At 40.4% G+C, this 27,728-nt stretch overlaps 1 protein-coding gene across 1 annotated transcript in view; it reads left to right on the top strand.

Annotated features, from left to right (window-relative positions):
• The window catches only part of AASS (aminoadipate-semialdehyde synthase), a 51,321-nt gene that overhangs the window by 17,038 nt on the left and 6,555 nt on the right, over positions 1–27,728 (top strand). The window contains exons 5-19 of the mRNA XM_041727872.1: positions 421–488; positions 585–731; positions 1,662–1,740; positions 1,871–1,998; positions 3,219–3,367; positions 4,857–4,979; positions 5,641–5,752; positions 17,935–17,994; positions 18,155–18,222; positions 20,762–20,883; positions 21,075–21,201; positions 24,639–24,749; positions 24,852–24,960; positions 25,746–25,886; positions 26,210–26,377. Of these exons, the coding sequence (XP_041583806.1) occupies positions 421–488; positions 585–731; positions 1,662–1,740; positions 1,871–1,998; positions 3,219–3,367; positions 4,857–4,979; positions 5,641–5,752; positions 17,935–17,994; positions 18,155–18,222; positions 20,762–20,883; positions 21,075–21,201; positions 24,639–24,749; positions 24,852–24,960; positions 25,746–25,886; positions 26,210–26,377 (1,712 nt within the window). The remainder of the gene's footprint in view (positions 1–420; positions 489–584; positions 732–1,661; positions 1,741–1,870; positions 1,999–3,218; positions 3,368–4,856; positions 4,980–5,640; positions 5,753–17,934; positions 17,995–18,154; positions 18,223–20,761; positions 20,884–21,074; positions 21,202–24,638; positions 24,750–24,851; positions 24,961–25,745; positions 25,887–26,209; positions 26,378–27,728) is intronic.

The raw sequence follows: 27,728 nt of genomic DNA, 5'->3' as shown, positions 1-27,728 counted from the left end.
TTGTTTGTTTGTTTCTTAGTTTTAACTGGAGAGAAATGCAAGTGTTTTTGAATGTTGAGGAGAGTGAGCCGATAGGGAGGGATAGCGAAAGGACTAATTTCAGGAGTGAATTCCTTAGAGAAGGCACGGGAGGGGATGGGATCCGGAGCGGAGGCGGAGAGGATAACCATAGGAGAGAAAAAGGACCCTCTTTCCATTCTAGCAGGATCGGAAGTGGAAGGGACAGGTAGGGATGCAGCTGGGTTAGCACTTTGGACAGCAGGAAATTGAGGGGATGGATATGGTGACCCCCGGCCCCCTTCCAAATTTGGGATGCTGTGGTCTGTGCTTCATCAGCGCAGCGAGCAGGTTGGAGGATGGTCGGAGAGAACGGCTTCGGCTCCTGGTAACGGCTCTTCTGTTGGTCTGATTCTGCAACAGGGATGATCAACATTTTACACGGAATGGGGCTGAGGCTCCTTGCTTTGGGCCATCACACACCTTTCATGGTGAGATGTGTATTTTGTTTATTTCTTTTGAAAATGCGTATCAGGAAGATGTCTCAGGCTGCAGGCTAACTGGAATGCGTGTGTGCTTGCTTCCAGCACATCGGCATGGCTCATAACTACAGGAACAGCAGTCAGGCTGTGCAGGCCGTCCGTGACGCTGGCTACGAAATATCTCTGGGTCTGATGCCAAAATCCATAGGGCCTTTAACATTTGTGTTCACAGGGACCGGTAACGTCTCTAAGGTAACTTCTTAGATACTTCTGAGAAATTCTTCTTTCTGTGAAGCAGTCGAAACTCTGAAACTAACCCCAGGATAAGTGAGCATTTTGTGGTCATTCCTGTGGTCATTTCGGAGCCCTGTTTCTGGAGGAGCAGGTGTTCTATTTTGGGTCCTTTTCCTACCTACCTAACTTTTCCCACAGTATAGAGCGGTGATGGTCCAAACTCATCTTCTTTGCTTTTAGTTGACTCCACGCTGTCAGAGGCTTTGAACACTTGTTCTTTGTAGAGGGATAAACCATTGTTAATGGTATGAAGGTCTCTTCTCGGGGTGATCTGTTTTACCTTTATCGCTGAGATAGCCAAAAGTTTCACCATGAGCACAGGATGTGAATTTTTTTTTAAATGATTTGGAGCTTTGCCCAAAAGATTTTAGGAAGCTTAATTCAGGACCGGAATTAATATTTTCTCCTTTCTGGGATAGTTTTGAGAAGGCATTTGTGATTGGTGAAACTTGTAATTGGGAAAGAGATCTTTCAATGAAAATATTTTACAAGTAGGACATCACTATTTGTATTACACTGTGAGATAGGCATCTGATTTTTTTTCATAGGAAATATAGTTTCCTCACTTGAAATAATTCTGCCACAGAACAAAAAGTAAATAGAAATATTTTATTGTGCTCCCATTTCTAAACACCCCTGTGTCTACTCCGAGTAACTAAGTAAAAAAAAAAATAAAGTTCCTTCCAATGAATGATGTTCATACTTGAATAAAAGCTGGTTTGTAGACCGTGCAAGAGGCTTATCTGTACTTCTGTGTTGCAGTCCTCATTGCCCGACAGGACAAGTGGAGCTAAAAATTGTGGGGAAAGTGAATTGGAATCTTTGCAGGAAACTGTGTTGGCTTTCGTCCCATTGATTTTAAGATCTTTACTCATGTATTATTTGCAGGGAGCCCAAGAAATCTTCAATGAGTTACCCTGTGAATATGTAGAGCCACATGAATTGAAAGAAGTTTCCCAAAATGGGGGTAAGGAGGAGGGGGGGGGTGACTGTACATATCTTTTACTGTTTTTAACAGTTTCTGTGTTATAATATTTTATCACCATAAATCTTTACCATTTGTCACCTACTTTACTAATTTCTTTCTCCTCTGCAAGACCTGAGAAAAGTGTATGGGACGGTGTTAAGTCGCCATCATCATCTTGTCAGGAAAACAGATGGTGTGTATGATCCTGTAGAGTATGACAAATATCCTGAGCGCTACATAAGTCGTTTTAATACTGATGTGAGTATCACCCTCAGCTTCTGGGTTGGTTGCTCATAATATACTGCAGTTAGGCTGCTTCCAAGGAGGGGATTATAAATGCATACTTTGGTTTGCTCCTCATATGGACTTGTGAATCCTTTGGGTTGGCCCTAGGAGTTGTTGGCTTCTGTTGAGTGGCCTTTGCTTAGGGGTTGAGTGGGTCTGCTCTTTGCTTTACTGTCTGTGTTTCTACTTCAGGCCTGAGGAGTACCGTTTTCTGTATTTATCCTGGATTAGTGAATGCTATCGGCAAAGCACACCGTCTATGAGGTTTCATCTCAATCTAGGTTCATCCCTTCTATGGCCACAGATTGCGATCCTAACCACAGCCAGCTGTTTTGGAATGCCCGACATTGATTGTAGGGAACTAGGGTGAAATAGCACAGCTGCATTAGCAGGGATCTATCTCCGCTGTGCAAAAAGTTACCTATAATCCAGAACCTTCTGGTGGGAACACGCTGGCCTTATCTCCTAAGAAGAACAATGTATTTGTGTGTTCTGTAGGAGCTACTGCAAAGTCCTCCTCAAAATAAACCAACAAACCAAAAAAAATAAACTAAAAGTGCCTGCAGTTATTATGAAAAGGAATGTTTTAAATAATTTTAAATATGTTTGGACAACAAGATTGTAGATCCTGGTTTGAAATTTAGCTGTTATAGCATGTAGAGCATGTTGTAGAGAAGGACTTCTACCTGTAGCTTGAGAATGCTGGAGATGCTTGAGAAACAAAGATCATGAAGCTAGTTTCAGACTGAAAAATTAAAACTCTAGTAAATTTCCATTCCTTGTCTTCCCCCAATCACAGAAATATTGGTGACTGGATGCATCCTAAGATTTATAACGATCTAGTTGCCACATATGCATGCATGTAGCACGTTTGTCCATGGAGCTTACAGATATTATCTGGGCCACTTGATTCTGTCCTTTCCTTTTTCTTGGCCGTGCAGCCAATGGGAAAACAGAAATACTAACACATTTATGTTCATGTACTTCTCTATCACGGAGTAATCCTACGCTGAAATCTGGGTGGCTATGTATTGTCCTTGCCTCACAGAATGGCCACTGGCATGGCAAATAGTAAAGTCAGTTAGAAGTAACATGGAATTATTTCTCGTAAACTTTACTGCTAGGTCTCCTGCGGCCTACTGCGTTGAAATTTGCTGTTGCCTGTCTTGTTGAACTTGGCATCTGCTTTACAGATTGCGCCCTATACAACTTGCTTGATTAATGGAATCTACTGGGAACAAAACACCCCTCGTCTACTAACTCGCCAAGATGTCCAGAGTCTCTTGGTGCCGGGCAAGTCCTCTGTTGCTGGTGTGGAAGGCTGCCCTGCATTACCACACAAGTAAGGACTTCACTTCAGTAATGATGGTGGTTTTTAGCAGTAGAGCCCATTTTTAGGGAGTCATCCACAGGGGACCCACATATCACCGGATCTGAGGCTTAATGACTAGCTGTCTGCTTCATCTCACCTGATCTCTCGGCAACATTTGACAGTTAACCTTCCTTCCTTCTTGAAACTCTTATCTTAACCCTACATGAAGCTTAAAGGTAACTTCCTACGAAGGATCTTCTGTATCCCCATTCCCATCTCTCTCTGGTCTGTCACTATTTTTCCCCTGAAATTCATGATCATTTATTTTCCTGTGTTTATGGCTTTTCTCCCTCCCATTAACATTTAATCTCCTTAAAGATAGGGGTCCTGTTTATCTTGGCTACAAGAACGCAGGACATTGCCCGACATAACAATTTGCATTCAAATAATTATTACATGTTGGATTACATAATCAATCAGTAAATATTTGTGAACACCTCATCTGCCTGGCGTTCTGTTAAGCTGAAAGATGGAGAAAAGATATGATTGCTACCCTCAGGCATGTAGCTGGCACGAGGTAAATGCCAAGGGAATGCTAGGAGCAATAAATAGTACAAGGATTGAGAAGAAAACGGGAATACAGGGCTCAGCAAAGCCTTGAAAGGGAGCACTGAAGACAACGAGAATTTCAAGCGATAGGATTGGTGCTTGATAAATATGGACCCACCAAAGCATAATTTAAGACACACTGAGTCTAACAGTCTAGTGCTAGTGCAGAGTTTATTTTATTTTATTTTATTTTATTTTATTTTATTTTATTTTTTTAGTGCAGAGTTTATAAAGGCAAGTGGTAGTTGGAGATTGGGTAGGGAATTCTTGGTCATCCCCTAAAGGATTTCAAAAGCTGGGCTGGGATTCCTGTTCATAATTCTAGAGATTTCCCTCTAACATGTAGAATTATGTGGTGGCTAGACAAGCCCAGGCCTGTCCCCACTGCACAAAGAGTGAACTACAATTCCAAACCTTCTGGTGGGGCGCACTGGCCTCACCTTGCATGAAGGACAAGGTATCTGTGTGTCCTGCCGTCACTGATCATACAAAGTCCCCCAGAATAAACCTTGTGCCACTAAGCAGGGTGGGGGTGGTGTAGTCAAACCTTCCTAAGTTATTCAGAATTGGCTAAATAGGTTAACGTTAACTAGACTGTTTCTTATGATTTCTCTAGGGAAGGGGTTTCTACTTCCTTGTTTTCCTTAGGAAAACAGGGATTTCCTATTTTTCTCCTCCTGTTCTTCTTTTCCTTCTTATTTTTGTGTGTGGAGACTAAAACTTGTATTGGGAAGATTGTCTATACCCTAGAAGAACACAGCGTCCCGAACAGTGAACTGTAGGAAAAAGAGCTGATGAGCCCAGGAAATATTGGGCACCCCCTGCTAATAGTTGTTCAAGTACCTTTCATTTTTACTCATTTTCAGTCTTGTTGAGAAGTTCCAAGCTCTCACCCGAGTGTCATTTTCAGGCTCGTGGCGATATGCGACATTTCGGCTGACACGGGAGGCTCTATAGAGTTCATGACCGAATGTACGACAATAGAACATCCCTTTTGCATGTATGATGCGGACCAGCATATTATTCATGACAGGTGAGACTGCGAGGCTGTGGTTGGTGAGAGATAGAGGATAATACGTCACTTCCTTACCTTGACGTACTAGTTCAAAACATTCAATTCCTCCATTTTTATGAAGGCGATGCAAATATGCAGGCATCTGCTCCGACGTCTGAAACACCGGGTAGAAAGCCTGCACGCAGATTCCAACCCTTAGATGCCTCACCTTGTAGGCTGTATTCAATGGGGAGGCGGGTTGCGGAAGAAAGGCAGTTTTTTTTTTAATTTTTAATTTTTAATTATTATTATTTTTTTATTTTATAAATTTATTTTTTATTGGTGTTCAGTTTGCCAACGTACTGAATAACACCCAGTGCTCATCCCGTCAAGTGCCCCCCTCAGTGCCCTCCTCCCCTTCCACCACCCCTAGTTCGTTTCCCAGAGTTAGGAGTCTTCATGTTCTGTCTCCCTTTCTGATATTTCCCACTCATTTTTTCTCCTTTCCCCTTTATTCCCTTTCACTATTTTTATATTCAAGAAGGGCAGTTTTGTTCGAAAAGCCTGTTTATCTCCTTCTATACTTTGGTGCACACTCACACATCATTACGGAGCACATATAATGGAGTAGACGTCTGGAGAGGTTAGATCTCGCACAGGACACTTTGTACATCTGAATAAAGCATCTTGCTTCTCCTAGTGTGGAAGGCTCTGGGATTCTGATGTGTTCCATCGACAACTTGCCAGCACAGCTTCCGATCGAAGCTACAGAGTACTTTGGAGACATGCTTTACCCTTACGTGGAAGAAATGGTAAGCTGACCGGCCGCATCCACAGCCATCCCGTGGCTGTCACAGACTGAGGAGCGATCTTAGGAATGTTCTGGTCTTCTGGATCCGAGAAATCTGTCGTGAAATGAAATGCCAGCCCTCTCTCAGGAGCGTTTATGGACACTTTTTAATGTATATTCGGCTTACTTGTCTCATTGGGAATATAATCATATTTATTATTATTTATTATATTTATTAATCAATTACTCCTCCGTGAGTAATTACAATTAGGTTTATCTCTCTTTATGCGTATTTTTATTGAGAATGTTCATGACACGTGGGATAAGATTTCCTTTTCTTCACCCTTCCTGCTTGTCGAGGTCAATGCGTGATAGAACGTTCTTGTGACGCTGTCATGAACAGATTTGAAAAATCAGAAAGACAGAAAACTTTATTGGATGTTTATCACGAATGCTTCGTGGCGTGACAGCTGTTGTGGCCCTGTACTGTTTGATGTAATCAGTGATTGGCCACTGGAACACTACATTACCCGAATCACATTTTATTTGCCAAAGATAAGCGTTCTTATTTCAGTATCTACCTTAGGCATACTCTTCTCTTTCTCTGTTGAGAATTTCTGTCTTTTTGTACATTTTGAGTGTACTGTTCTTTATCATATGGACATAGTTAAGAAGCCACTGTGTAGTCTTTACATCATATTTCCAAAATTCTGGGTCAGCTTGGGGTTGAACTTTATTGATTGTCTTTTCCCTTGAAAATGAGCCAGCTCCTAGGTTTCTTTTCCTTTCTTTTCTTTTCTTTTCTTTTCTTTTCTTTTCTTTTCTTTTCTTTTCTTTTCTTTTCTTTTTTTTCCACTTGAATAATTTGGAAATTGTGTCCTGAATGATGTGAATAGTTATGCTGTGGAGATTCTGGATCGTTCCATGTTTCTGAAAAGTGCTGATTTTTGTTTGTTGGTTTGTTGTTTGTTTGAGAATTGACTGGGCTAGACTTACATTGGGAACTTTGTGGCACCTGAGACGGAGAGTAGCTCAAATAAAAGTTCAGCTCTTGTGTCTTTCCCTGGGTCACTTACCCCCACACACTCAGTTTGGGGGTTATCTGGAGACCTGAACAGAGGTCACGTGGAAGTTGGGCTTCACTCTTTCTGAATCTGCCCTTTCTGGCATTTTCCCCTCACATTCTGCAGCTGTGGTTGCTCTAGTTCTTTGCTTGATTCCTTAGATCAGAAAGTAGTGAGCCGGCTGCATGTTTCTCCTCCCGGCACCATCATCAGGACAACGTCCAAGGCAGAGTACACTCAGCTACGGTGCTGATTATTTCCTTCAAGTTCTGACACTTCACTAATATGCTTGTTTATTGTTAATTGCCAGACATTGTGAATGTAAAACTTTAGAGATGGTTTGGGGCTCTGGATGTTGTGTCATTTTCTCCAGAGGAGATTTCCTTTATTTCTGGCAGCGAGAAAATCACCTCAATTCAATAATGGAAGGGAATGACTCAAAACCAGGCTTTAGGCAGTTGGGAAACTGATGTTTTCAGCTCATCATTTATTTTAGAATGTAGTCTTTCAAGATCCCAAGTGAAAATCTGGCCTTGATTGGGGTCCCCTTCGGCAGAACTGAAACTCCAATTTTTGTTACCCTGTTGTTTGAAGTTGGCCAAAAGCTCTTCTCAGTTTCTCTGCATCCCAGCTACCACTTCCGTGTTGGCAACTACACCCACAAAATGCGGTGCCAGATGCTAGACTCATCTCTCGGGGCTTTCTTCCCTGGAATCACGGTGCAGTAAGTCTTATCTATCTTAAAGTATTTTTTAAGACTTTAATTCCAGTATAGGTAACATAGGGTGTCATAGTAGTTTCAGGCGTACAATAGAGTGATTCAGCCATCCTATAATACTGAGTGCTCATCACGAAAAGCATACCCTTAACCCCCACCACCTGTTTCACACATCCCTCCACTCACTGGAACCACCTGTTTGTTTCTGGTAACCACCTGTTTGTTTTCTTTTTTTTTTTTTTTTACCTGTTTGTTTTCTATAGTTAAGAAAAACCATTTGTTTTTTGGTTTGTCTCTTTTTCCCCTTTGTTCCTTGGTTTTGTTTCTTTAATCCTGCATATGAGGAAAATCATACTGTATTTGGCTTTCTCTGATTGACTTATTTTGCTTAGCACTATACTGTCTAGCTCCATCTATGTTGCAAATAACAAGATTTCTATTCTTTTTTATGGCTGAGTAATATTCCATTGTGTGTGTGTCTATATGTGCATACATATGTATATATGTGTGTATATATACACACACACACCCCACATCTTCTTTATCTTCATCTATTATTGCACACTTGAACTGCTTCTATGATTTGGCTACTGTAAATAATGTTGCAATAAACATAGGGGTGCATATATTTCCTATTAGTGTTTTCGCAATCTTTGGGTTAATACCCAGTAATGGAATTACTGGGTTATATGATAGTTTTATTTTCAATTTTTTTGAGGAATTTCCAAACTGTTTTCCCAGTTTGCATTATTACCAACAGTGCAAGAGGGCTCCTTTTTCTCCTCATTTTTTCCAACACTTACTATTTCTTGAGTTTCTTGAGTTTTTTATTTTAGCCATTTTGAAAGGTGTGAGATGATATCTCATTGTGGTTTTAATTTGCATTTGCCTGATGGTGAGTGATGTTGAACACCTTTTCATGTGACTGTTGGCCACCTGGACGTCTTCTTTGGAGAAATGTCTGTTCATGTCTTCTCATTTTTAAATTGGATTATTTGGGTGTTTTTTGGTGTTGAGTTATATCAGTTCTTTTTATAGTTTGGGTACTAACTCTTTATCAGATATGTCATTGGCAAATTTTTTCTTCCATTCAGTCGGCTGTGTTTTTTAGTTTTGTTGTTTCCTTTACTTGCAGAAGCATTTTATTTTGATGTCGTCCTAATTGTTTGTTTTTGCTTTTACTTACTTCCCTTGCCTCAGGAGATGTATATAGAAAAATGTTGCTATGGCCAATGTCGGAAAAATTACTGCCTGTGCTGTCTTCTGTGATTTTTGAGATTTAATGTTTTACATTTAGGTTCTTAGTCCATTTTACATTTAGGTTCTTAGTCCATTTTGAGTTTGTTTTGTATATGATGTAAGAAAACGGTCCAATTTTATTCTTTTTCATGTAGCTGTTCGGTTTTCTCAACAGCATTTGTTGAAGAGACTTCTTTCTCTATTGCTTATCCTTGCCTCCCTTGCAAAAGATTAATTGCCCATAAATTTGTGAATTTACTTCTGGGCTATTTTGTTCTTTTAATCTATGTGTCTATTTTTGTACCAGTACCATACTGTTTTGATAGTTACAGCTTTGTAGTATAGCTTAAAATCTGGAGTTGTCATACCTCCAGTTTTGCTTTTCTTTTTTAAGATTGCTTTGGCCTTTGGGGTCTTTTGTGATTCTATACAAACTCTTAGTATTGTTTGTCCTATTTTTGTGAAAAATGCTGTTGGTATTTTGATAAGGATTGCTGAAGATTGCTTTGGGTAGTATGGACATTTTAACAATATTTGTCCTTCCAATCCATGAACATGGGATATCTTTTTATGTGCTTATGTTACCTTCAGTTTCTTTCATCAGTGTTTTATAGTTTTTACAGTGCAGGTCTTTCTACCTCCTCATTTAAGTTTATTCCTAAATATTTTATTCTAGGTACAATTGTAAATGAGATTGTTTTCTTAATTTTTGTCCCTTCTGCTTCATTATTAGTGTATAGAAATGCAATGGACTTCTGTACATTCTGATTTTTGTATCCCACAACCTTACTGAATTGATGTATCAGTTCGAGTAGTTTTTTGCTGGAGTCTTTAGAGTTTTCTACATACAGTATCATGTCATCTGCAAATAGTGAAAGTTTTACCTCTTCCTTACTAATTTGGTGACTTTTATCCTTTTTTTCTTATCTGATTGCTGTGGTTAGGATTTACAGTACTATGTTGAATAAAAATGGAGAAAGTAGATATCTTTGTCTTGTTCCCAACTTTAGGGAAAAGCTCTCATTTTTCCCCAGTAGGTATGATATTAGCTGTGGGTTTTTCATATATGACCTTTATTATGTTGAGGCATTATCCTCTAAACCTATTTTATTGAGAGTTTTTTTAATCATGAATAGATTTCATACTTTGTCATATTTTTTTTCTATCTATTGAAATGATCATATGGTTTTTATCTTTTCCCTTGTTGATATCATGTTGATTTGTGAATATTGAACCAAGCTTGCATTCTAGGAATAAATCCCAGATTTATTAATAAATTGTGGTGAAATTTTAAATATATTGTTGGATTTGATTTGCTAATATTTTATTGAGGATTTTTCATCTGTTTCATTAGAGATATCGACCTGTAGTTCTCTGTTTTTGTAGTGTCTTTTCTGGCTTTAGTATCAGTGTATTGGCCTCATGGAATCAATTTAGAAGCTCTCCTTCCTCTTTTATCTTTTGGGATAGTTTGAGAAGACTAAGTATTAACTCTTCTTTAAATGTTTCATAAAATTCACCTGTGAAGCCATCTGGTCCTGGACTTCTGTTTGTTGGGAGTTCTTTGATTACTGATTCAATTTCATTGCTGGTAATTGGTCTGTTCAAATTTTCTGTTGCTCCCTGATTCAATTTTGAGAGGTTATATATGTTGCTAGGAAATTATCCATTTCTTCTAGGTTGTTCAATTTGTTGGCATACATTTTTCATCATATTCTCTTACAATTGTTTGTATTTTTGTGGTGTTTGTTGTTATTTCTCCTCTTTCATTTCTGATTTTATTTGCGTCCTCTCTCTCTTACTGGATGAATCTGGTTAAAGGTTTATTAATTTTGTTGATGTTTTCGAAGAACCAGCTTCTGGTTTCATTGTTCTGTTTTACTGGTTTTTGTTTGTTTCTATTTTGTTTATTTCTGCTCTAATATTTATTATTTCTGTCTTACTCATTTAGGGTCTTGTTTATTTTTTTTTCTAGATTCTTTATATGTTTATTTGAGGGTTTTTGTTTTTGCCTCTTTAAGTAGGCCTGTATTGCTATATACTTACCTCTTAAAACAGTGTTTGTTGTAACCCAAAGATTTTGGACCATTGTGTTGTATTTCATTTATTTCTATGTATTTTTTTATTTTTCTCTTTGATTTCTTGGTTGCCCCATTTATTGTTTAGTAGCTCAATATTTAATCTCCATGCATTTGTGGTCTTTCTAGATGTTTTCTTGCCATTGATTTCTAGTTTCATAGGTTGTGTACAGAAAAGATGCATGGCATGTCTTTAGTCTTTTTAAATTTCTTGAAACTCATTTTATGGACTAATATGTGATCTATTCTGGAGAATGTTCCATGTGCACTTGAAAAGGATGTATATTCTATTGTTTTAGGATGGAATGCTCTGAATATATCTGTTAGATCCATCTGGTCCAATGTGTCACTTGAAGACAGTGTTTCCAGGATCCCTGGGTGGCTCAGTGGTTTAGCGTCTGCCTCCCGCCCAGGGCATGATCCTGGAGACCTGGGATCAGGTCCCATGTTGGGCTTCCTGTGTGGGGTCTGCTTCTCCCTCTGCCTGTGTCTCTGCCTCTCTGTGTCTCTCATGAATGAATAAATAAATAAATCTTAAAAAAAAAACAAAAACAAAGACAGTGTTTCCTTGTTGATTTTCTGTTTTGATGATCTATTCATTGATGTAATTGGGGTGTTGAAGTCCCCTACTGTTATTATATTGCTATTAATTACTTCTTTTATGTTTGTTAGTAACCGCTCTATGTATTTGAGTATTCCCATGGTGGGTGCATGAATATTTACGATTATTGTATTTTTTTGTGTGCGTGTGTGCGTGTGTGTGTGTGTGTGTGTGTATGTGTGTAAGATATGTCTATCTTGTACAATATAGGTATTGGTACCTGGCTTTATTTTCACATCAATTTGCATGATAAATTCTCCTCCATTTCTTTATTTTCAATTTGCATGTGTCTTTAGGTCTAAAATGAGTGTCTTGTAGAGTCATGCTTTTTTATCCATTCTATCACCCTATACTTTTGATTAGAGCATAGTCTATTTACATTCAAAGTATTATTGATAAGTATGCACTTATTGCCATTCTGCTACTTGTCTTATGGCTCTTTTTGCGAATCTTCTCTGTTCCTTTCTTCTCTTGTTCTCGTCTTTCATGGTTAGTTGATTTTCTTTAGTGATGATATTGGGTCCTTTTACTTTTTTGCATATCTATTACTGATTTTTGATTTGTTATTCTTATTTAGTTTGCTAACATCTTCTGCATATAGCGGTCTATATTAAGATGATGGCTGCTTAATTTTATTTATTTATTTTTAAAATTTTTAAATTTAATTTTATTTATTTTTAATTTTTTTAAGATGATGGTGCTCAAGTTTAAATACATTCTTTACTCCTCTCCCTCCTACATTTTAGGTATATGATGTCATACTTTACATCTTTTTAGTCTTTGAGTCTCCTGACTGATTTTTATAGATATACTTAATTTCACTGCTTTTGTGCCTCGTACTTTTCTTGCTCCTATTTATGGTCATTCTTCCCACTCAAAGAGTCTCCCTTAACATTTCCTGTAGGGCTGGTTCAGTGGACATGAATTCCTTTATCCCTAGTTTGTATGGGAAACTCTATTTTTCCTTTAATTCTGAACCATAGCCTTGCTGGATAGAGAATTCTTGGCTGCAGGTTTTTTCTTTCAGGATTCTGAATATATCATGCCACTCTTTTCTGGCCTGCTAAATATCTGCTGAAAAATCTGCTGATGGCTTTATGAGGTTACCCTTGACTATAAATGTTTTCCTTTCTCATGCAGCTTTTAAAATTCTCTCTTTATCACTACTTTTTGCCATTTTATTTATTATGTGATTTTGTGTGGATCTCCTTGGATCAATTTTGTTGGGGGCTCTCTGTGCCTTTTGGATCTTGATTTCTGTTTCCTTTCCTAAAGAAGTTTTCAGCTATTCTTCAAATAAATTTTATGCCCCCCTTTATCTTTCTTCTCTTTATGGGATCCCTATAATGTAAATATATTATATTTGATTGCGTGGCTGAGTTCCTTAAGTCTATTTTCATTTTGTATTATTAATTTTTTCTCTCACCTGTTCAGCTTGATTTATTTTCCATTATTTCGTCCTCCAGGTCCCTGATCTTTTCTTCTGCTTTCTCTAGCACACTATTTATTCCATCTAGTGTATTTTTCAATTATTGAGTTTTTCATTTCTGATTTGTTATTTTTTATGTTTTCTGTCTCTTTAAGGGTCTCACTGAGGCCCTCCACTCTTTCCTCAAGTCCAGTGAGTATCTTTATAACCATTACTTTAAATTCTCCTGCAGGCATTTTACTTATCTCCATTTCACTTAGGTATCTTGTGATTTTGTCTTGTTCTTTCATCTGGGATATATTCCTATGTGTCCTCCTTTTGTCTAACTCTCTGTGTCTGTTTCCATGTGTCAGCTATATTTCCTGCTCTTGAAAGTAGTGGCCTTAGGAAGAAGAGGTCCTGTAGCACCCTGTAGTGCAATGTTCCCTGTTCACCAGAACCTGGTGCTTCAGGGATGTTTCCTAGGTGTGCTGTGTGGACTCTGCCGTTGTGGCTGAACTACTTTTTTCTTCAGTCCAGTCATCTGCAATGTCCCTCTTTGTCTGTTGTGAATAGAGTTTGGTTCCTGTGGTGTTAGTAGACGCCTTGGGCTTGATTCGTGTCAGATATGGCATTTGCCATAGATGCATAAGTAGCATTGAGGTGCAGGTTGCTTTCCCTGTTTTGTCCTCTGAAAAGCTTTTATGGTGACGCTAGGGTCCAGTCTGACTGGTGTGTGTGGTTTTCTTCCCTTCTCCCTGGGGGCAGGCATCACTTTGGAGTGGTGCTGGCCCATCTGGGCTGCTTGCATACTGCCAGACTTGTGGCAGTGCTTTGGATGGGCTCACACTGAGAGTATATTGGAGGGTGTTGATCTGCAGAAGCCTGTGGTGTCTGATGTGGGATGTTAGCAAGGCTTGCACGGGTCTTCCATGGGAGGAGACATTGAGCTGAGGCCTGGCTTGAGGGGGTGTGTCTGCAGGGGAACACATGGGCAGGGCATACTGTTGGCAAGTTAGGTAGGAGTGTAGGTGCTTTCAGCTGGTGGCATGTGCTTAGGCTAAGGGGTAGGGCAGGAAAATAGTGCAGGTCAGCTACTTTATTCCTAGACAAGTCTCTCATGGATCCTTGCCCATGCTCTTAGATTAGTAAACAAATCTTCCTCCCATATGACCCAGGCGTTTTTCAAACTGCTGCTTCTATGCTGTATCTCAGTAGGGCTTTTTCTTATGCTGTCTCTTTAAGAGTAGGGACTCAGCTTCATCTTGCTCTCCTGGCTCTCCCAGAGCCAAGCCCACAGATTTTTAAAGTTCTAGGTTTTAAGTCCCAGTATTTGTAAAAAACTTGTGAGAGTCAGCCATTCTGATTTTCAAAAACAAATATGGGGATTCATCTTTCCTGTGTGGGCTCCCTCATGTGAGAGTCTATTTCTCCCCCTCCCTGAGTCTGTATTGCTCCTCCCTCCTGTGGAAAGTCCCTTGGGTTCCTGCATCTCAGCCCTTCCTACCCTCTTCACTATGGCCTTTTCTCTTCATTTAGCTGTGGAGAGTTCTGCTAGTCTTCAGGTCATTTTCTGAGTTATTTAAACTGATATAATTGTTATCTACTTGTAACCATGGGAAGAGATGAGCTTAGGGTCCTTCTTTTCTGCTGTTTTCCCCAGGGAAAAAAAAGTTTTAATCTACCTTTTAAAACTAAAAACCATGGCTTTTTATGTTTTACTGGTTTTACTCAATGAGGGGACTGGTCTGAAAAGATCTAATTAACCATTTCTGGAAGAAAAATATACATTTAAAAAGGTGCTATGTCTTTGCTTATATAAACTGGCAGTTAAGAGACTCTTAGTATTATGACAAGATTAAAATTATCTGAGAGCGAGGTGTTGGAGGTTTTTGGTCAGACTGAGGCAGGCAGGTGATATTGCTTAGATGTCTATTGACTAATTGTCACAGCTTTTTCCTTTTATACATCACGGTAGTCCTCCAAACAGTGTGGTGAGGTTGTCTTGGGGGCATCTGTCTCAACACTGTCTTTAAGCACTGGACATTGTGAAAATTTATGGCTATTTATTGTAGTCTTGATATGTGTGTATCTGCTTTCCACTAAAAAATTAAGTGTATTGTCTGTGCTCTCTTCTGATAACTGTATGGGCACTATATTTAAAGTATATGCACTGTTGAGGCGCCTAAGTGGCTTACTTTGGCTCAGGTTATGATCTCAGGGTGGTGAGATCAAGCCCTGCATCAGGCTTTGCTTGTCCCTTTCCCTCCCCCATGCCCCTCTCCCTGCTCTCTCAAACAAATAAACAAAATCTTAAAAAAAAAAAAAAAAGTATACGCATTGTCTTTCCCCTCCTAGATTTTCCTTTTTGACATAAAGTTCAGACTCTGTGGCATTAAAGGGCCCAGGCTATCATTCTGAATCAATATAGAGAAATTTGTTTCGCTTGAATTAATTACATATTTATTGTCTGTCAGAACATAAGGCAAACATATGGATGAAGAAAATTAAAATACACCCTCTGACCCATAGAAGCATGAGGTCCAGGAAATGGATGAGAGAAGTGTGCAACCCTGCTATAACGTGGAATATGGCAGCCATTAGGAAAATGCTAATGAAACTGTGAGGGGAGAGGCTCTGTTTTGTTGGGTAAAGTCTGGAGAGGTTTTAGGAAAGAGGTGACATTTGAGCTGATTCTTGATAGATGTATAGGATCTGTTCATTTGCTTGGGAATGGGAGGCCTACCCTCTGTTGGAGACAGGAGAGCGAAGGTGGGAGTTGATTTAACAGAGTTTCTGTGAGCTGTCAGGTCTGATAGAGTAAAGGGAAGTATGTTGGTTCCATATTGGAAAGAGTCTTGACACCTGGGAAAATAGCTTGAAATTAATTTAGGAAAGAGTGACGAGCTCTCTCAAAGGTGCTAGAGGTGAAAGTGGCAAGTCATACCACATGCTTTAGGACCTTGTGCTTGCAGCTTTGTCACGGTTGAGTTCTAGCAAGGAAACACAGTTAAATGCAATAATTCAGCAGCCTTTTGTTGTCTTTCACGTTTGCCATTCAAGATAGTTATTTTATTTCTTGGGGAAAATCCATGTGATTATTGCATATATCCACTAATCTATTTATTGAATACCATTTTATTGTGCAGGCAAAATGCCAAGGCCAGTTCTTTTTTTTTTTTTTTTTTAAGATTATATTTATCTATGCAGGAAGCCCGATGTGAGACTTGAGACTTGATCCCACTCGATCCCAGGACTCTGGGATCACGCCCTGAGCTGAAGGCAGATGCTCTGCTTGGGGCAGATTTTGATCAAAGCTTCACAGAGGAGGCAGTTCAGCTGTATCTTGGAGGATGAAGAGGGGGAATTCCATGTAGAGGAATAGCATGTGGGGCATCCACATGGTATAGGACAGAGGCATGGGAATGTTGATGCAGATGATCAGGTCCACAATGTTAATAGGACCAGGGTTTTGGGTATGAGTCAAAAGGGAGAACTGAAGTTGGAGAGGTGGAGACAGACTATAGAGAGAGTCTTGGGGGCCACCTAGGGGGCTAGAGACTTTATCTTGAGGGTGTTGAAAAGCTACTGGATTATTTTAAATAGACACAGAAAAAATAATCAGATTTGTGTTTTAGATTGAAGATAAATGGAAGGAGAAAGGTGGGAGGTGAGGTTCCCATGGTCTCAATAAGGCCTGAGTAAGACTGCAGAATTACAGATAAACAGGAGAGACAATGAACGGATATACAAAAATTTGGTGGTTTAGCCGTATGTAAAATGAAATCCAAATCTCATGTTGTTATTCACTAACAGTTCCTGGCAGAAGACAGGTTGGTAGGGGGAGGAGTCGGCTTGCGGCAGGACGACTCAGGGATACCCGGATGAAAGAAGCCGTGGATGACACCAGATGTGCCAATTCCATGAGCTTCCCCAAAGAAGCCCTACCTGCTTTATATATATATATATATATATATTTTTTTTTATAAATGCCCATAACCCAGGAATAGATAGCCTAAGTGTCGTGTGTTTTAGACACATGAAAGTAGTTTTGATATTTATTTTATTTTTTGAAAATTTATTTATTTATTTTAGAGAGGGAGAGAGAGCACAAGCCGGAGGGGCAGAAGGTGAGGGAGAGAGAATCTCGAGCAGACTATGTGCTGAGTACAGAGTCCGATACGGGGCTTGATCCCACAACCCTGAGCTCCCAACCTGAGCTGAAACCAAGAGTTGGATGCTTGACTGACTCTACCACCCAGACGCCCGATGTTTATTTTAATACAGTAAACAAATATTTTTCTGCTAGCATCTGGTAGGTATATTTTGCTCTTGCTCAGCTAGGTGAGTGCTCTAGACTTTCACCTATAAGGATGAGGAGGGAATGGTTGTCTCATCGACCCTAAGGTCCTGACCATCAGCATCAGAGGCAATAATACTAACTTACGTGACTTTCCTTTCAGCAGTCTATTCAGGGGTTGGACACCTTGGAAGAAAAGAGGAGGATTAGAAGGATGATGGGATGTTGGTAGGAGAGATGTGGCTTCTGTTGTTGGCCGTCTGACTCCTTCTTGTGAGATAATGGCAAGACTGGTTGACTTTTCGAGGTCTACTTTTTCCTGATACTTTTGAAATGCTGATGTGCCTGTACATAGAACTAATATTGATCTGAGAGAAATTCCGATTGTAGGGTTGGTGCCTTTTTGTCTGAAAGACCCATTCTCTCTTCTGATAGAATCGTGTGAAGCTTTGGGATGGGATTCAGGCCCTCCGTGGGGACTATGGCTATACACTTGTGGCGCAACATGAAACATCTACCTGGTGGGGAAGGATAAACCACTTTGTGTCTTTAATAAGCAAAGATGATTGGAATCAAATTTTAGTTTTAGAATTGGAACGTGTGCTGAAAGTATGTTCTTGGGGAACAGAATTCACTGCTTGTAGACTTCTATTACCGGTTATTTATATTCAGTGATCTTCAGAAAACTTTTCTAAATTATTTTTTCCCCTCCGACTAATATTTTAATATGGAAACAAACACCAAGGATCCTTCTCTGCACTGTCATTTATCTCTCCCAATCTCATTTTCCTTTCAGATACTCTCAGATGCGACACAGCCTCTTGAAAGTCAGAATTTTTCTCCTGTGGTGCGAGATGTAAGTCATGAAAACCGTTTTTTTCCCCCAAATGTATTTTTCCCACTACCATCCTCTCTCCTTCTCTCCCTTCCCCTCTCTCTCCATCTTTGTTACATGAGCTCATGTTTGTGGGTCTAAAACATGGACACTAAAGAAATGTCTTGTCATACACATTTAGGCAGTGATTACATCCAACGGTGTATTGCCTGATAAGTATAAATACATCCAGAAACTCCGAGAGAGCAGGTAAGCATTATTCTTACGTTGGATTTGTTGAGTATTTTTAAATGCTTCTCTGTGAGTTCATGATGCTAGGTTTGCACAGTTTTAAAAATGTCTGCAAATATAGAAAATCTGCAAATATAGAAACCTATGTGACTGGCTGGAACCAGTGGGAGTTATTTTCCCCTGAACATCATTTTGGCTTGCTGATCGCCTGTGTAGACTTGGGTGTAAGCAAGCAGAAGTCCAAACAGTTGTCCTCTGGGTAGCCCCTTGCTCCTTCTCTAATGTTTTACGTATCGACGTGTCTCTGTTATTTTCTCAAAGAAAATAAGCACATAACCCTTTCTGCGGTGCTTTCAGTCTGGTTTTTAGTTGAGGGTTTAGACTATTTTGTTTAGGCAAGTGGGCTCTTATTTAGAAATTACGAGAAGCGGTAAAGAAAGAAAATGGTGAGGGGTCAGTTTTCCCTGGGAATTCTTTTTAGGAGGAAGGTGCCGAGCAGTAATGGGATAAATGTAGCCAGGAGAAGGGTTCTCTTAGAGGGGTACTTGGCTAAGGCCCTTGTTTCCTTAATTGATTTTACTACTCAGAGTTTGAAAACGTTGACATTTCTTCGGGATGTGTCTTTATCTGCTCCACTGGTCTATTCACATTTAACAAAATAACCGACGCACTGAGTTCTCAGGAGAGACCAGAGTGGGAAAAGTAGAAAGAAGCAAACAAACTGCCTCATCCTCTTCCTCAGTTCTTCGAGCTGTAGAAGTAAATAAGAGATCTGCTTGCATCACGCCGCACTACTGCCGTGTGGGTCCGTCCGTGTTCGCTTTCTTATAGTTACTTTTTATGTGTCAACAAAATATTCCGGGATAAGAGACCCAGAGATTTTTTTTTTTAACTGGCTAGCACTATAGCCCTATGGGCAGGTTTCTTATAGGGGAAACGGCACGTGTGTTCGTTTCTCGTAACTCTCTGTATCTCCTGATTCTTATCATCTGATGATCTCTTATTACTAATCCTAATAACATGCCTAACATGACCAGTCACGATGGTGTTTTCACTCTTACACACCGTATTTCTTGTAGCAGCAAGTCTAGGACTTCCTGCCCTCCTTCCCAGTGGAATCTCTGTGCAGAGACTGATAATGAAGATTGTATTTTGAAAGGAAATTTAAGTCATCTTAAATATCTGCCTTATTCACATGTTTTCTTCATCACTTAGCACAGTGATTGTTAACCTCGAGTGTTTGAGATGGCTGATGGGGCGGACAGTACTAAAATCTAGGAGTGAGTTTTTAAAAATATATTTTGAATATTTTATTTTTGGGCATCAAAACAATATAATTTAATTACATAAACTATAGAAAGTGTTGTTAGAAAGGATATACAATAGCCAAATAATTGTGTCTTTTTTTCCTGGGGGGATGAAATGGATGGGGGTGGAGATTAAAGGAGACTCACCTCATCAGTAATAGGAGTGTGGAGGGTGAAGAGGGGCAAGGACATTTTGTATTTAAATTTATTTTTATTGACTTATAATTAATGGAAAGGTTAAAGCTTGAGAGACCTCTTGACCTAAAAGATTCTAACAACAGAGCCTTTTGTTATGTCCCTGGCACCACGCCATTCCCATGGTCTTCCACTGATATCTGTAAATTTGATTTAACAGAATCTTAATGAGTATCTTCCATTAAGAAAATTTGTTGAGCATTAATGGGTTTATAAAGATGAACATGACAGTAACGATCTTGGAGGTCATAGTTTGTAGGAAAGACAGAAGGTTAATCTGTCAGGAAGGGACAAATTCCAACAGAATAAACTGTTCAAGCATTAAAATCCTGCTTAGTTAATTCATCTTAGGTTTTTACATTTAGCCCATGGAATTGGCAATTTCAAAAGTATGGTTTTAATTGTCTTCAAGGGACTCTGATGATAAATGACAAAACAAAAATATGGCTAATAATAATCTCCTCCTCTGATTGTTTTAATAATTAAGTAAGGTGTCTGATGTATAGTCCCTGGCATGATTTTGAATCATGTCCCCTGGAAGGACAAAATGTGAAACCAAGTTACTCGGTTGTGAGTAAGCCAGGTGGTAGCCCGGCATCTGCACCTCGCCTGTAGTTGGGAATTCATGAAAAGTCTGTGGACACACACTTCAGAGAAGTCAGGGTCTGTTATTCATTGTACAAAATCTAAAATAAGGGACACCTGGGTGGCTCAGTGGCTGAGCATCTGCCTTCAGCCCAGTGCGTGATCCCAGGGACCCGGGATCGAGTCCCACGTCGGGCTCCCTGCGTGGAGCCTGCTTCTCCCTCTGCCTGTGTCTCTGCATCTCTCTCTCTCTCTGTGTCTCTCGTGAATAAATAAATAAAATCCTTTTTAAAAATCTAAAATAATTAATAAAAAGTATTGGGCTAGGGAATGTATTGAGGTCTTTATTATAAGAAACGTGGGAAAAATCATTGCTTCATAGTCTAAGGTTCAGTTTTTTGGGGGGATAACAAGATTTTGTTATTATTTTCTTGTTAAATTTTTCTTCCCTTCCTTTCTTTTATTTATAGGGAACTTGCTCAGTCACTTTCAATGGGCACCAAAAAAAGGGTCTTGGTTCTTGGATCTGGTTATGTATCTGAACCCGTTTTGGAATACTTGTCAAGAGATAACAGGATAGACATAACAGTAGGTAAATAAGCGCTAATTTTTAAAGAAGAAGAAGAAGGAAAACTGATTTCAAAGCATACTTACTCTGTGAATTTTAGATGACTATCTTGTTTCTAAACTTTGAGGAATTGTTTTTGGAGATGTTGAAATGTGTTGTACTCTCGGCCTGGTGAAGGATAATATAAAAATTGGACTTTTGTATTCTTGGTCTAGGCTCTGACATGAAGGACCAAATTGAACAGTTAGGCGAGAAATATAATATTAATCCTGTTAGCATGGACATTAGCAAACAAGAAGAGAAGTTGAGCTCCTTGGTGGCAAAACAGGATCTTGTCATCAGGTTAGTATCTAGGAAGAGATGATTGTCATATATTTTGTTGTTGTTATGTCTCCTTCCTTATTTTCTCTTTCTCCTAAGAAAATTTTCAATTGAAGTGTATACCCAGAAATATGCCCAAATCGTAAGTGTATGTAGTTCAGTGAATTTTCACAGTGAACACACTTCATAACCATCATCCACATCCAGAAACAGAATAACAGTACCCCAGGAGCATCCCATGTGTCCGTTTCCATTATTAGCCCTGCCCCTAAGGGTAAGCACTATCCTGGCCTCTCACATATACATTGATTCTTGCTGGTTTTCAGCTCCGTCCAATAGGCACCACTCAGCCTGTCCTCATTTGCGGCCACCTTCTTTCTTCAACACTGACCGTGAGAGAGGTTTGTGTTGTTGCCTGTCGTTGTAGTTTACTCAGTCTAATTGCTGGGTGACGTTCCCACTGCGTGAATATCCCCTTACTATTCACTTGGCCATTGATGGATGTTTAGATTGTTCCTGGAGTTCGGCTGTTATGAATTATGTTGTTATGAACATTTTAGTATTTGTCTGTTATTTGCCATTTACACATATCTTGGATGTGTATCTAGAAGTAGAACCTCTGTGTCAAAACTATTCATGTTTCATCTATTTTAGTGGCTATTTTATCTTTCAGACATAATAAAGCTTGAATGAAAATGACTAGATTTTCGAGCATTATGACCATTTTTAGTCTTATCGGAGGAATACATCTCAAAATTCAGTATTTATTACTGATAAAAATGTAGGTCTAACTTCTAGGTACACAGCTACATGAGAGTCACTCTATAATTAAACTGGGTTTTGAAATACCAAAGTGAGGAGAAGAACAGTCATTTATTTTTAGAATATAATTTTTCCAAGATGGATGGAAGAAAGGTATCTGCTCATCCATAATTGGGTCACTTTCATAGTTAAATCAGATTGTAATGATATCTTTGGAGGAAGCTCTGTGTGCCCCACTTCAAAAAAACCCAAAAAACCAAATGGGTTTCGAAAATATACAATGAAAGGTAGTCTTTTGTGGGAACTTGTAGATTAACTCTTGATGTATTTAAATTATATGCTCACTTTGGGCACTTAAGATGTTATCCTTTTTATGTAAATTTAATGTGCAATAATTTTTATTCAGGAAAAATTAATCAGTGACCCACAGACCTTGTCTGTTAGTGATATGACTATGATTCATAATGGAATGTTCGAGCCTCCTGAATAAAACAAAGAGAATTTGTTTTGCCACACACAAATACCTAAGTAAAACATTGTGGGTTTTTTTATATATATATAAATGTAAGGAAGAAAACATGATAAGACACATTTGGAACTAAATCTGAAGCAAAATAGGACAAGATAATAATCTATTAATATGCACATATTTTAAAATTTAGCAAACTGATGGCCTCGAATAAAATTTAACATTAACAAAATCTGTTTCATATTTAATTTTTCTCAATTGGTTGAGTTTCCATGCCAGATAGTGGTAATATCGTTAAACACTCTCACCTTGTAGCGTTCTTTAAATAATTTTTTATTTTTTAAGTTGGAGAAAGAATATTTTGATGAAAACACAGTAATACTACCAAAATAAAATGAACTAAGTATGTTTCACAAAAAAATTTATAATATGTCAAATCCTCATGGCTTTAATTTGGCAATTCTCGTTCTTAGTGTTTTAATGCAAATGAGTAATTGAATTTGATAAGTTACTTTGAAAATTCCATTTCTATTTTGTGTATCTTCTAACCAGAGGCATTTTAAATTATTTGGATTAATTGGGTTGGAATCAACTCAAATAATTCAAGAGTTATGTCCCTTTGAGTAGGTTCTATATTACATATGCAAAGAGTTATGAAAGCTAATCCTTTTGTCTAAAACAGGCACCATTAATCAAAGTTCTGGCACTCTAGTTCTTAGCATATCATTAGGTTAGTACAGATTATGCCATCATCGGGGTCCCTGCTCAACGGGGAGTCTGCTTTCTCACCCCCCGCCCTGCCCTGCCCTCCTCCCACTGGAGCTCGCACGTGCATGTTCTCGCTTTTTCTCTCAAATAAATAAATAAAAAATCTTAAAGAAAAAAAACTCGATTTAATCTTTAAGATGATGTCATTATATACATTTTCTATTAATACTTTTTCAATAGAGTTTTGCATGTATTTTGTTCATTGGCTTTTAAGGGGTTACCATGTTTGGTAATAATTCTTTTTTGATTAAAAAAGTAAAAAAACAGAGTAAGAGTTTTCATATTATAACTGGCAAGATATGAACACAATTTTATTTTACATGATAATAAATCTAAGTAGCAATACTCTATTAACCTGAGGAGGCATAAGTATCTGAGAGGTGATTTTATTGTTGTGTCTTATATAAAATAGAGAAAATGTGAAGTTTACAGGATGAATTTGACAAGTACAGTGATACAGTGTGATCATATTTATAAATTTGTAATTATATTTTCATTGTACTTTGTAGAGTGCTTTACCACAGAGGCAATAAGCTAGTAGAACTGGAGTATTGTTATGCAGTTGACAGGATGTTCTATTATTCCTTGGACAGAATATGAATATATTCATTTATATTAACACTTGCAGAAATTCGGGTTTTTTGTGATTGTGTGGTCCTAGTGCCAAATTAAAACACCAAAGCCAGATTTTTAGAAAATCCAACTGAAGTTGAGTTTTGAACACATTTTAATTTTTGCTTAGCACATCGACTTCTAAGCATTTAGATAGCTTTTATGCCAATCAGTACCATTAAGCTTATTTTCCTCCTTTGGACCTTCCTAGATTCTACTCTGAAATGTAACACCTGTGTCATTTTGACTTAGTTTCACCCAACCTGATAGCCATTTGGGAAATACAGAGGAAAAAGAAAAGCAACCTTATCTTCTAGTAGGGGAGCCAAGACAGAAAATGATAGAAATATTAGAAGGATAAATGGAACTAATCCTATTAAATGTTGCAAAGAAATAGCTGAATAAATGTAGAAGAAGATCTGGCTTTGGGGGAATCTGGGAGAGCTTCTTGGAGGAGATGCCTTTTCCGACATTTGTTTAAGTAGGGTCTGGCCTGGGCAGGGATCAGTGGGTGGACATAGTTTTCCAGGTAGAAGGTTCAGTGAGAGTAAAGTTCCAGAGCTGGAAAAGTACCGGCTGTGAGTGGAGAATGACAATAATTTCTTTGGTTCCCATATATGGCTTCTGAAGGGGATAGAAGGAGAACAGTGGAAAGGCTAGGTGAAGGCCAAATTGTGGAGGGTTTTAAATGTGGTAACAGGATGAATTTATTCTGTAGTTTTCAGAGTCATTGGTGACCTTGGACGGAATAGCTCAATCAGAGCGATGACTTAGCGTTAGTGCAGTTCAAGGTACACTGGAGGGTAGGGTGGGGAAAGTGTCTGACTAGTTTCTCTCTGTTTTTAAGCTTATTGCCTTATGCACTGCATCCTCTTGTGGCCAAGGCATGCATCAGAAGCAAAGTTGACATGATCACTGCAAGCTACATCACACCGGAGCTAAAAGAATTAGAAAAGAGGTAAGTTTCAGTCATCTTCAACAAAATAGCTCCGTGGCGTGGAGAATAAATATTTTTATTTCATATCCAACTTTTTCGTCCTCCCCTTTCCACCTGTTGTAGTGTGGAAGACGCTGGCATCACAGTCATTGGTGAACTGGGATTGGACCCTGGTCTTGACCATATGTTGGCGATGGAAACCATAGACAAGGCCAAGGAAGTGGGAGCCACGGTGAGTCCAATTTACACCCAAAAGTCCATTTAGGAAAATATTAGAAGGTCCCGATTTTTGCGTACAAAAATAATCTTTTTATAATTTTGATTAAGGAAGCTGATAGAGTATAACTCAAACTTTGAGTAGAAATTTCAAGTAAAATCCTCTAACTGCAAAAATATCTGTATGATAAAACAACATCCTAGGCTTAGCAATCGATTTTTAGAAAAATAGATGTTACTGTGCTATTTTGGTTTAATGAAAGCTTTCAGACTGCTTTTGGAGATAATAAGATTTGACTTTTAAAAGTGGGAAAAATTCTTTGGAAAATTGTCATTTTTTGGTAAATGGAGTCTGTTTTACACATGAGAAGGAACGATTGGATATGAAAATGTGTTGAGTCAGATTCAGTGGTTTAGGTTGTATATGTGTCACAGGCATGGAATCAAATGTAGAATCAAATTAATCATGATTATATTTTATATAAATATTAATTACATTGTATATCATTCTGTACACTTCTATCACAAAATATATAATCAAACATATCATTTGAACACAAAAGTCAGGAGGAACCAACTAAGCAGAATTGAATTAATAGTTGGATTTTTAACTAGTAAAATATTAGTCACAAACTCCAGTGGATTTTAAAAATGTATATACATAATGTCACTGACTTAATCGGATGGCGTTTGGCTTTAAGGAAGGCTTTTGAAAGCCTTTGTAAGTTTAGGGAAGAAAAGACAGCAAGGTTACCTCCTTTATCCCATTTCTGCCATTGTCTTTCATCCCGTATTTTACAGATTGAATCTTACATTTCCTACTGTGGGGGGCTTCCAGCCCCTGAACATTCAGACAATCCTTTGAGATACAAATTTAGCTGGAGTCCCCTGGGAGTCTTGACCAACATGATGCAGCCGGCCACCTACCTGCTCGATGGAAAGGTGAGGGATTATCCGCGAGCTTTCGCCAGGCAGACCTGCAGCACCTGTCTCGGCTGGGCCCACACTCCTCCTCCCTGGCACCAAGGCCTTTGCCAGTCCTCTCTGCCCCTCCCTCCACCTCCACCCCGGGCTGACAGTGCACCCCCACCCTGCATCCCCACCCCCACCCTGCATCCCCACCCCACCCTGGCTGACAGCTTGCCCCCACCCTGCACCCCCACCCCCATCCCCGCTCCCCGGGGTCGCCTGGCCGGCTGCTGGCGCCCAGGTGCGATGGCACCGGGCCAGGTGTAGTGACCGCAGTGCCCCCTGATGTTCTTCAGGTGGTGACAGTGGCAGGTGGTGTCCCCTTTCTGGATGCAGTGACCCCCATGGGGTATTTCCCGGGCCTGAACTTGGAGGGCTACCCCAACAGGGACAGCACCCAGTACGCGGCGACCTACGGCATCCCGACGGCGCGCACGCTGCTGCGGGGGACACTGAGGTACCAGGTGAGGGCGGCGAGGCCTGCGGCCTGTCGGGGGGATGTGCCCGGGCCCAAGGCGACCAGACCAGCCGGTGCACCCCGCTCCCTTGGGGCTCCTTGGAGGGGATGTCCCGGGCACGACTGAACCCAGCCCAGCCGGGAGGTGATGCTGTAAGGAGTCGGGTGTGGGGGGTGCAGGCCGCTGCAGGCCCCCAGGGATCTGGGGCCAGGTGACCCCACTGCTCCGCTCCTCCTCGGTGCTGGCCGCCGTCCCAGGCTCCCCGTGGGGGCAGCATGCAGCCCCCGCCTCTTTGGTTCACCTCGGGGACTGGACAAGGACGCTAAGAATATCTCCGTTGTCCCCTTAGCCCTGAGGCCAGGGGGTGAACTGGGCCGCTCGTTCCATGTCCCTACAGCTGAAGATGCGGTTAGTCCACTTTCCCCAAGCAAATCTGAAATGTTTTTACCACCAACTGGGGGTGTGGACCCCAGGAGCGTGAACACAATCGTCCACCACGTACTTACCCATCACAAAGGAGCGGGGACAGACACCAGCAGACACTCCCGTCTGAACTGAGGCCGTAACACCCTCAGCGCCGGCAGATTTCTTGATTCTGTTTTCTTCATTTTTTTTTTTTTCAGAGAATATCAGTCGTATTTTTTGGAGGGGTCCAAGAATTAGGATTTTTTTCCTTCCTTTTTTTCCCCCAGCCCCATGCCCACTGTAGAGCCCACCGTGGAGCCTGAGCTCACAGCCCTGAGATCAAGACCTAAGCTGAGCTCAGGAGTTGGACGCTCAACCCACCGAGCCGCCGGGCGCCCCCAGTCAGGGTTTTGGGATGGCCTCGCCTGGTCTCTTGCCGAACACGTAGACCCAGGTTAGGGTCTGTAGGAGGTTTTACGAGCTCTACGAGCCCACTAGAGCGCCCAGGCCGCGTGGATGACCCGGCCCAGGGAGCGTCAGCGAGGCCCCCCCCCGGGCAGGCCGGCGACCCTTCACCAGCTTCCGTGTTCTCCCCTCTGAGTACGGCAGGACCCCAGGCCCCCGCGCCGGCCTGTCCCCCGCGTGTCCCTTCAGGCGGAGCTGGCGGTCCCTGCCGTGGCTCTCCCTCAAGGCTCCCCCTTGCCCCCCATCGTGTGACTTAGGAGCCGCGCTCGGGGGCCTACCTGTGGCCCTGGCCGCCGTGTGCGGGGGACAGTGGCCAGTCGGCAGGTGGCTCCGGGTTGGGTGGTCTTCGGGTTCTGTTACCCTGGACCGCGGAGGGCAGGCGGGCAGGCACCAGGGCCCCAGGCCGGCCCTGGCCCGGAGCAGCGTCCTCGCCCTCGTCTCCCCCGTGAAGGCCAAGCCTCACACCCGGTCACCGGTCCCCGCTCCA

Source organism: Vulpes lagopus, chromosome 13 (assembly GCF_018345385.1).
Source record: "Vulpes lagopus strain Blue_001 chromosome 13, ASM1834538v1, whole genome shotgun sequence".
Lineage (NCBI taxonomy): Eukaryota > Metazoa > Chordata > Mammalia > Carnivora > Canidae > Vulpes > Vulpes lagopus.
Note: the sequence above shows the minus strand (reverse complement) of the source record. Positions and strands in the feature narration are given on the sequence as shown.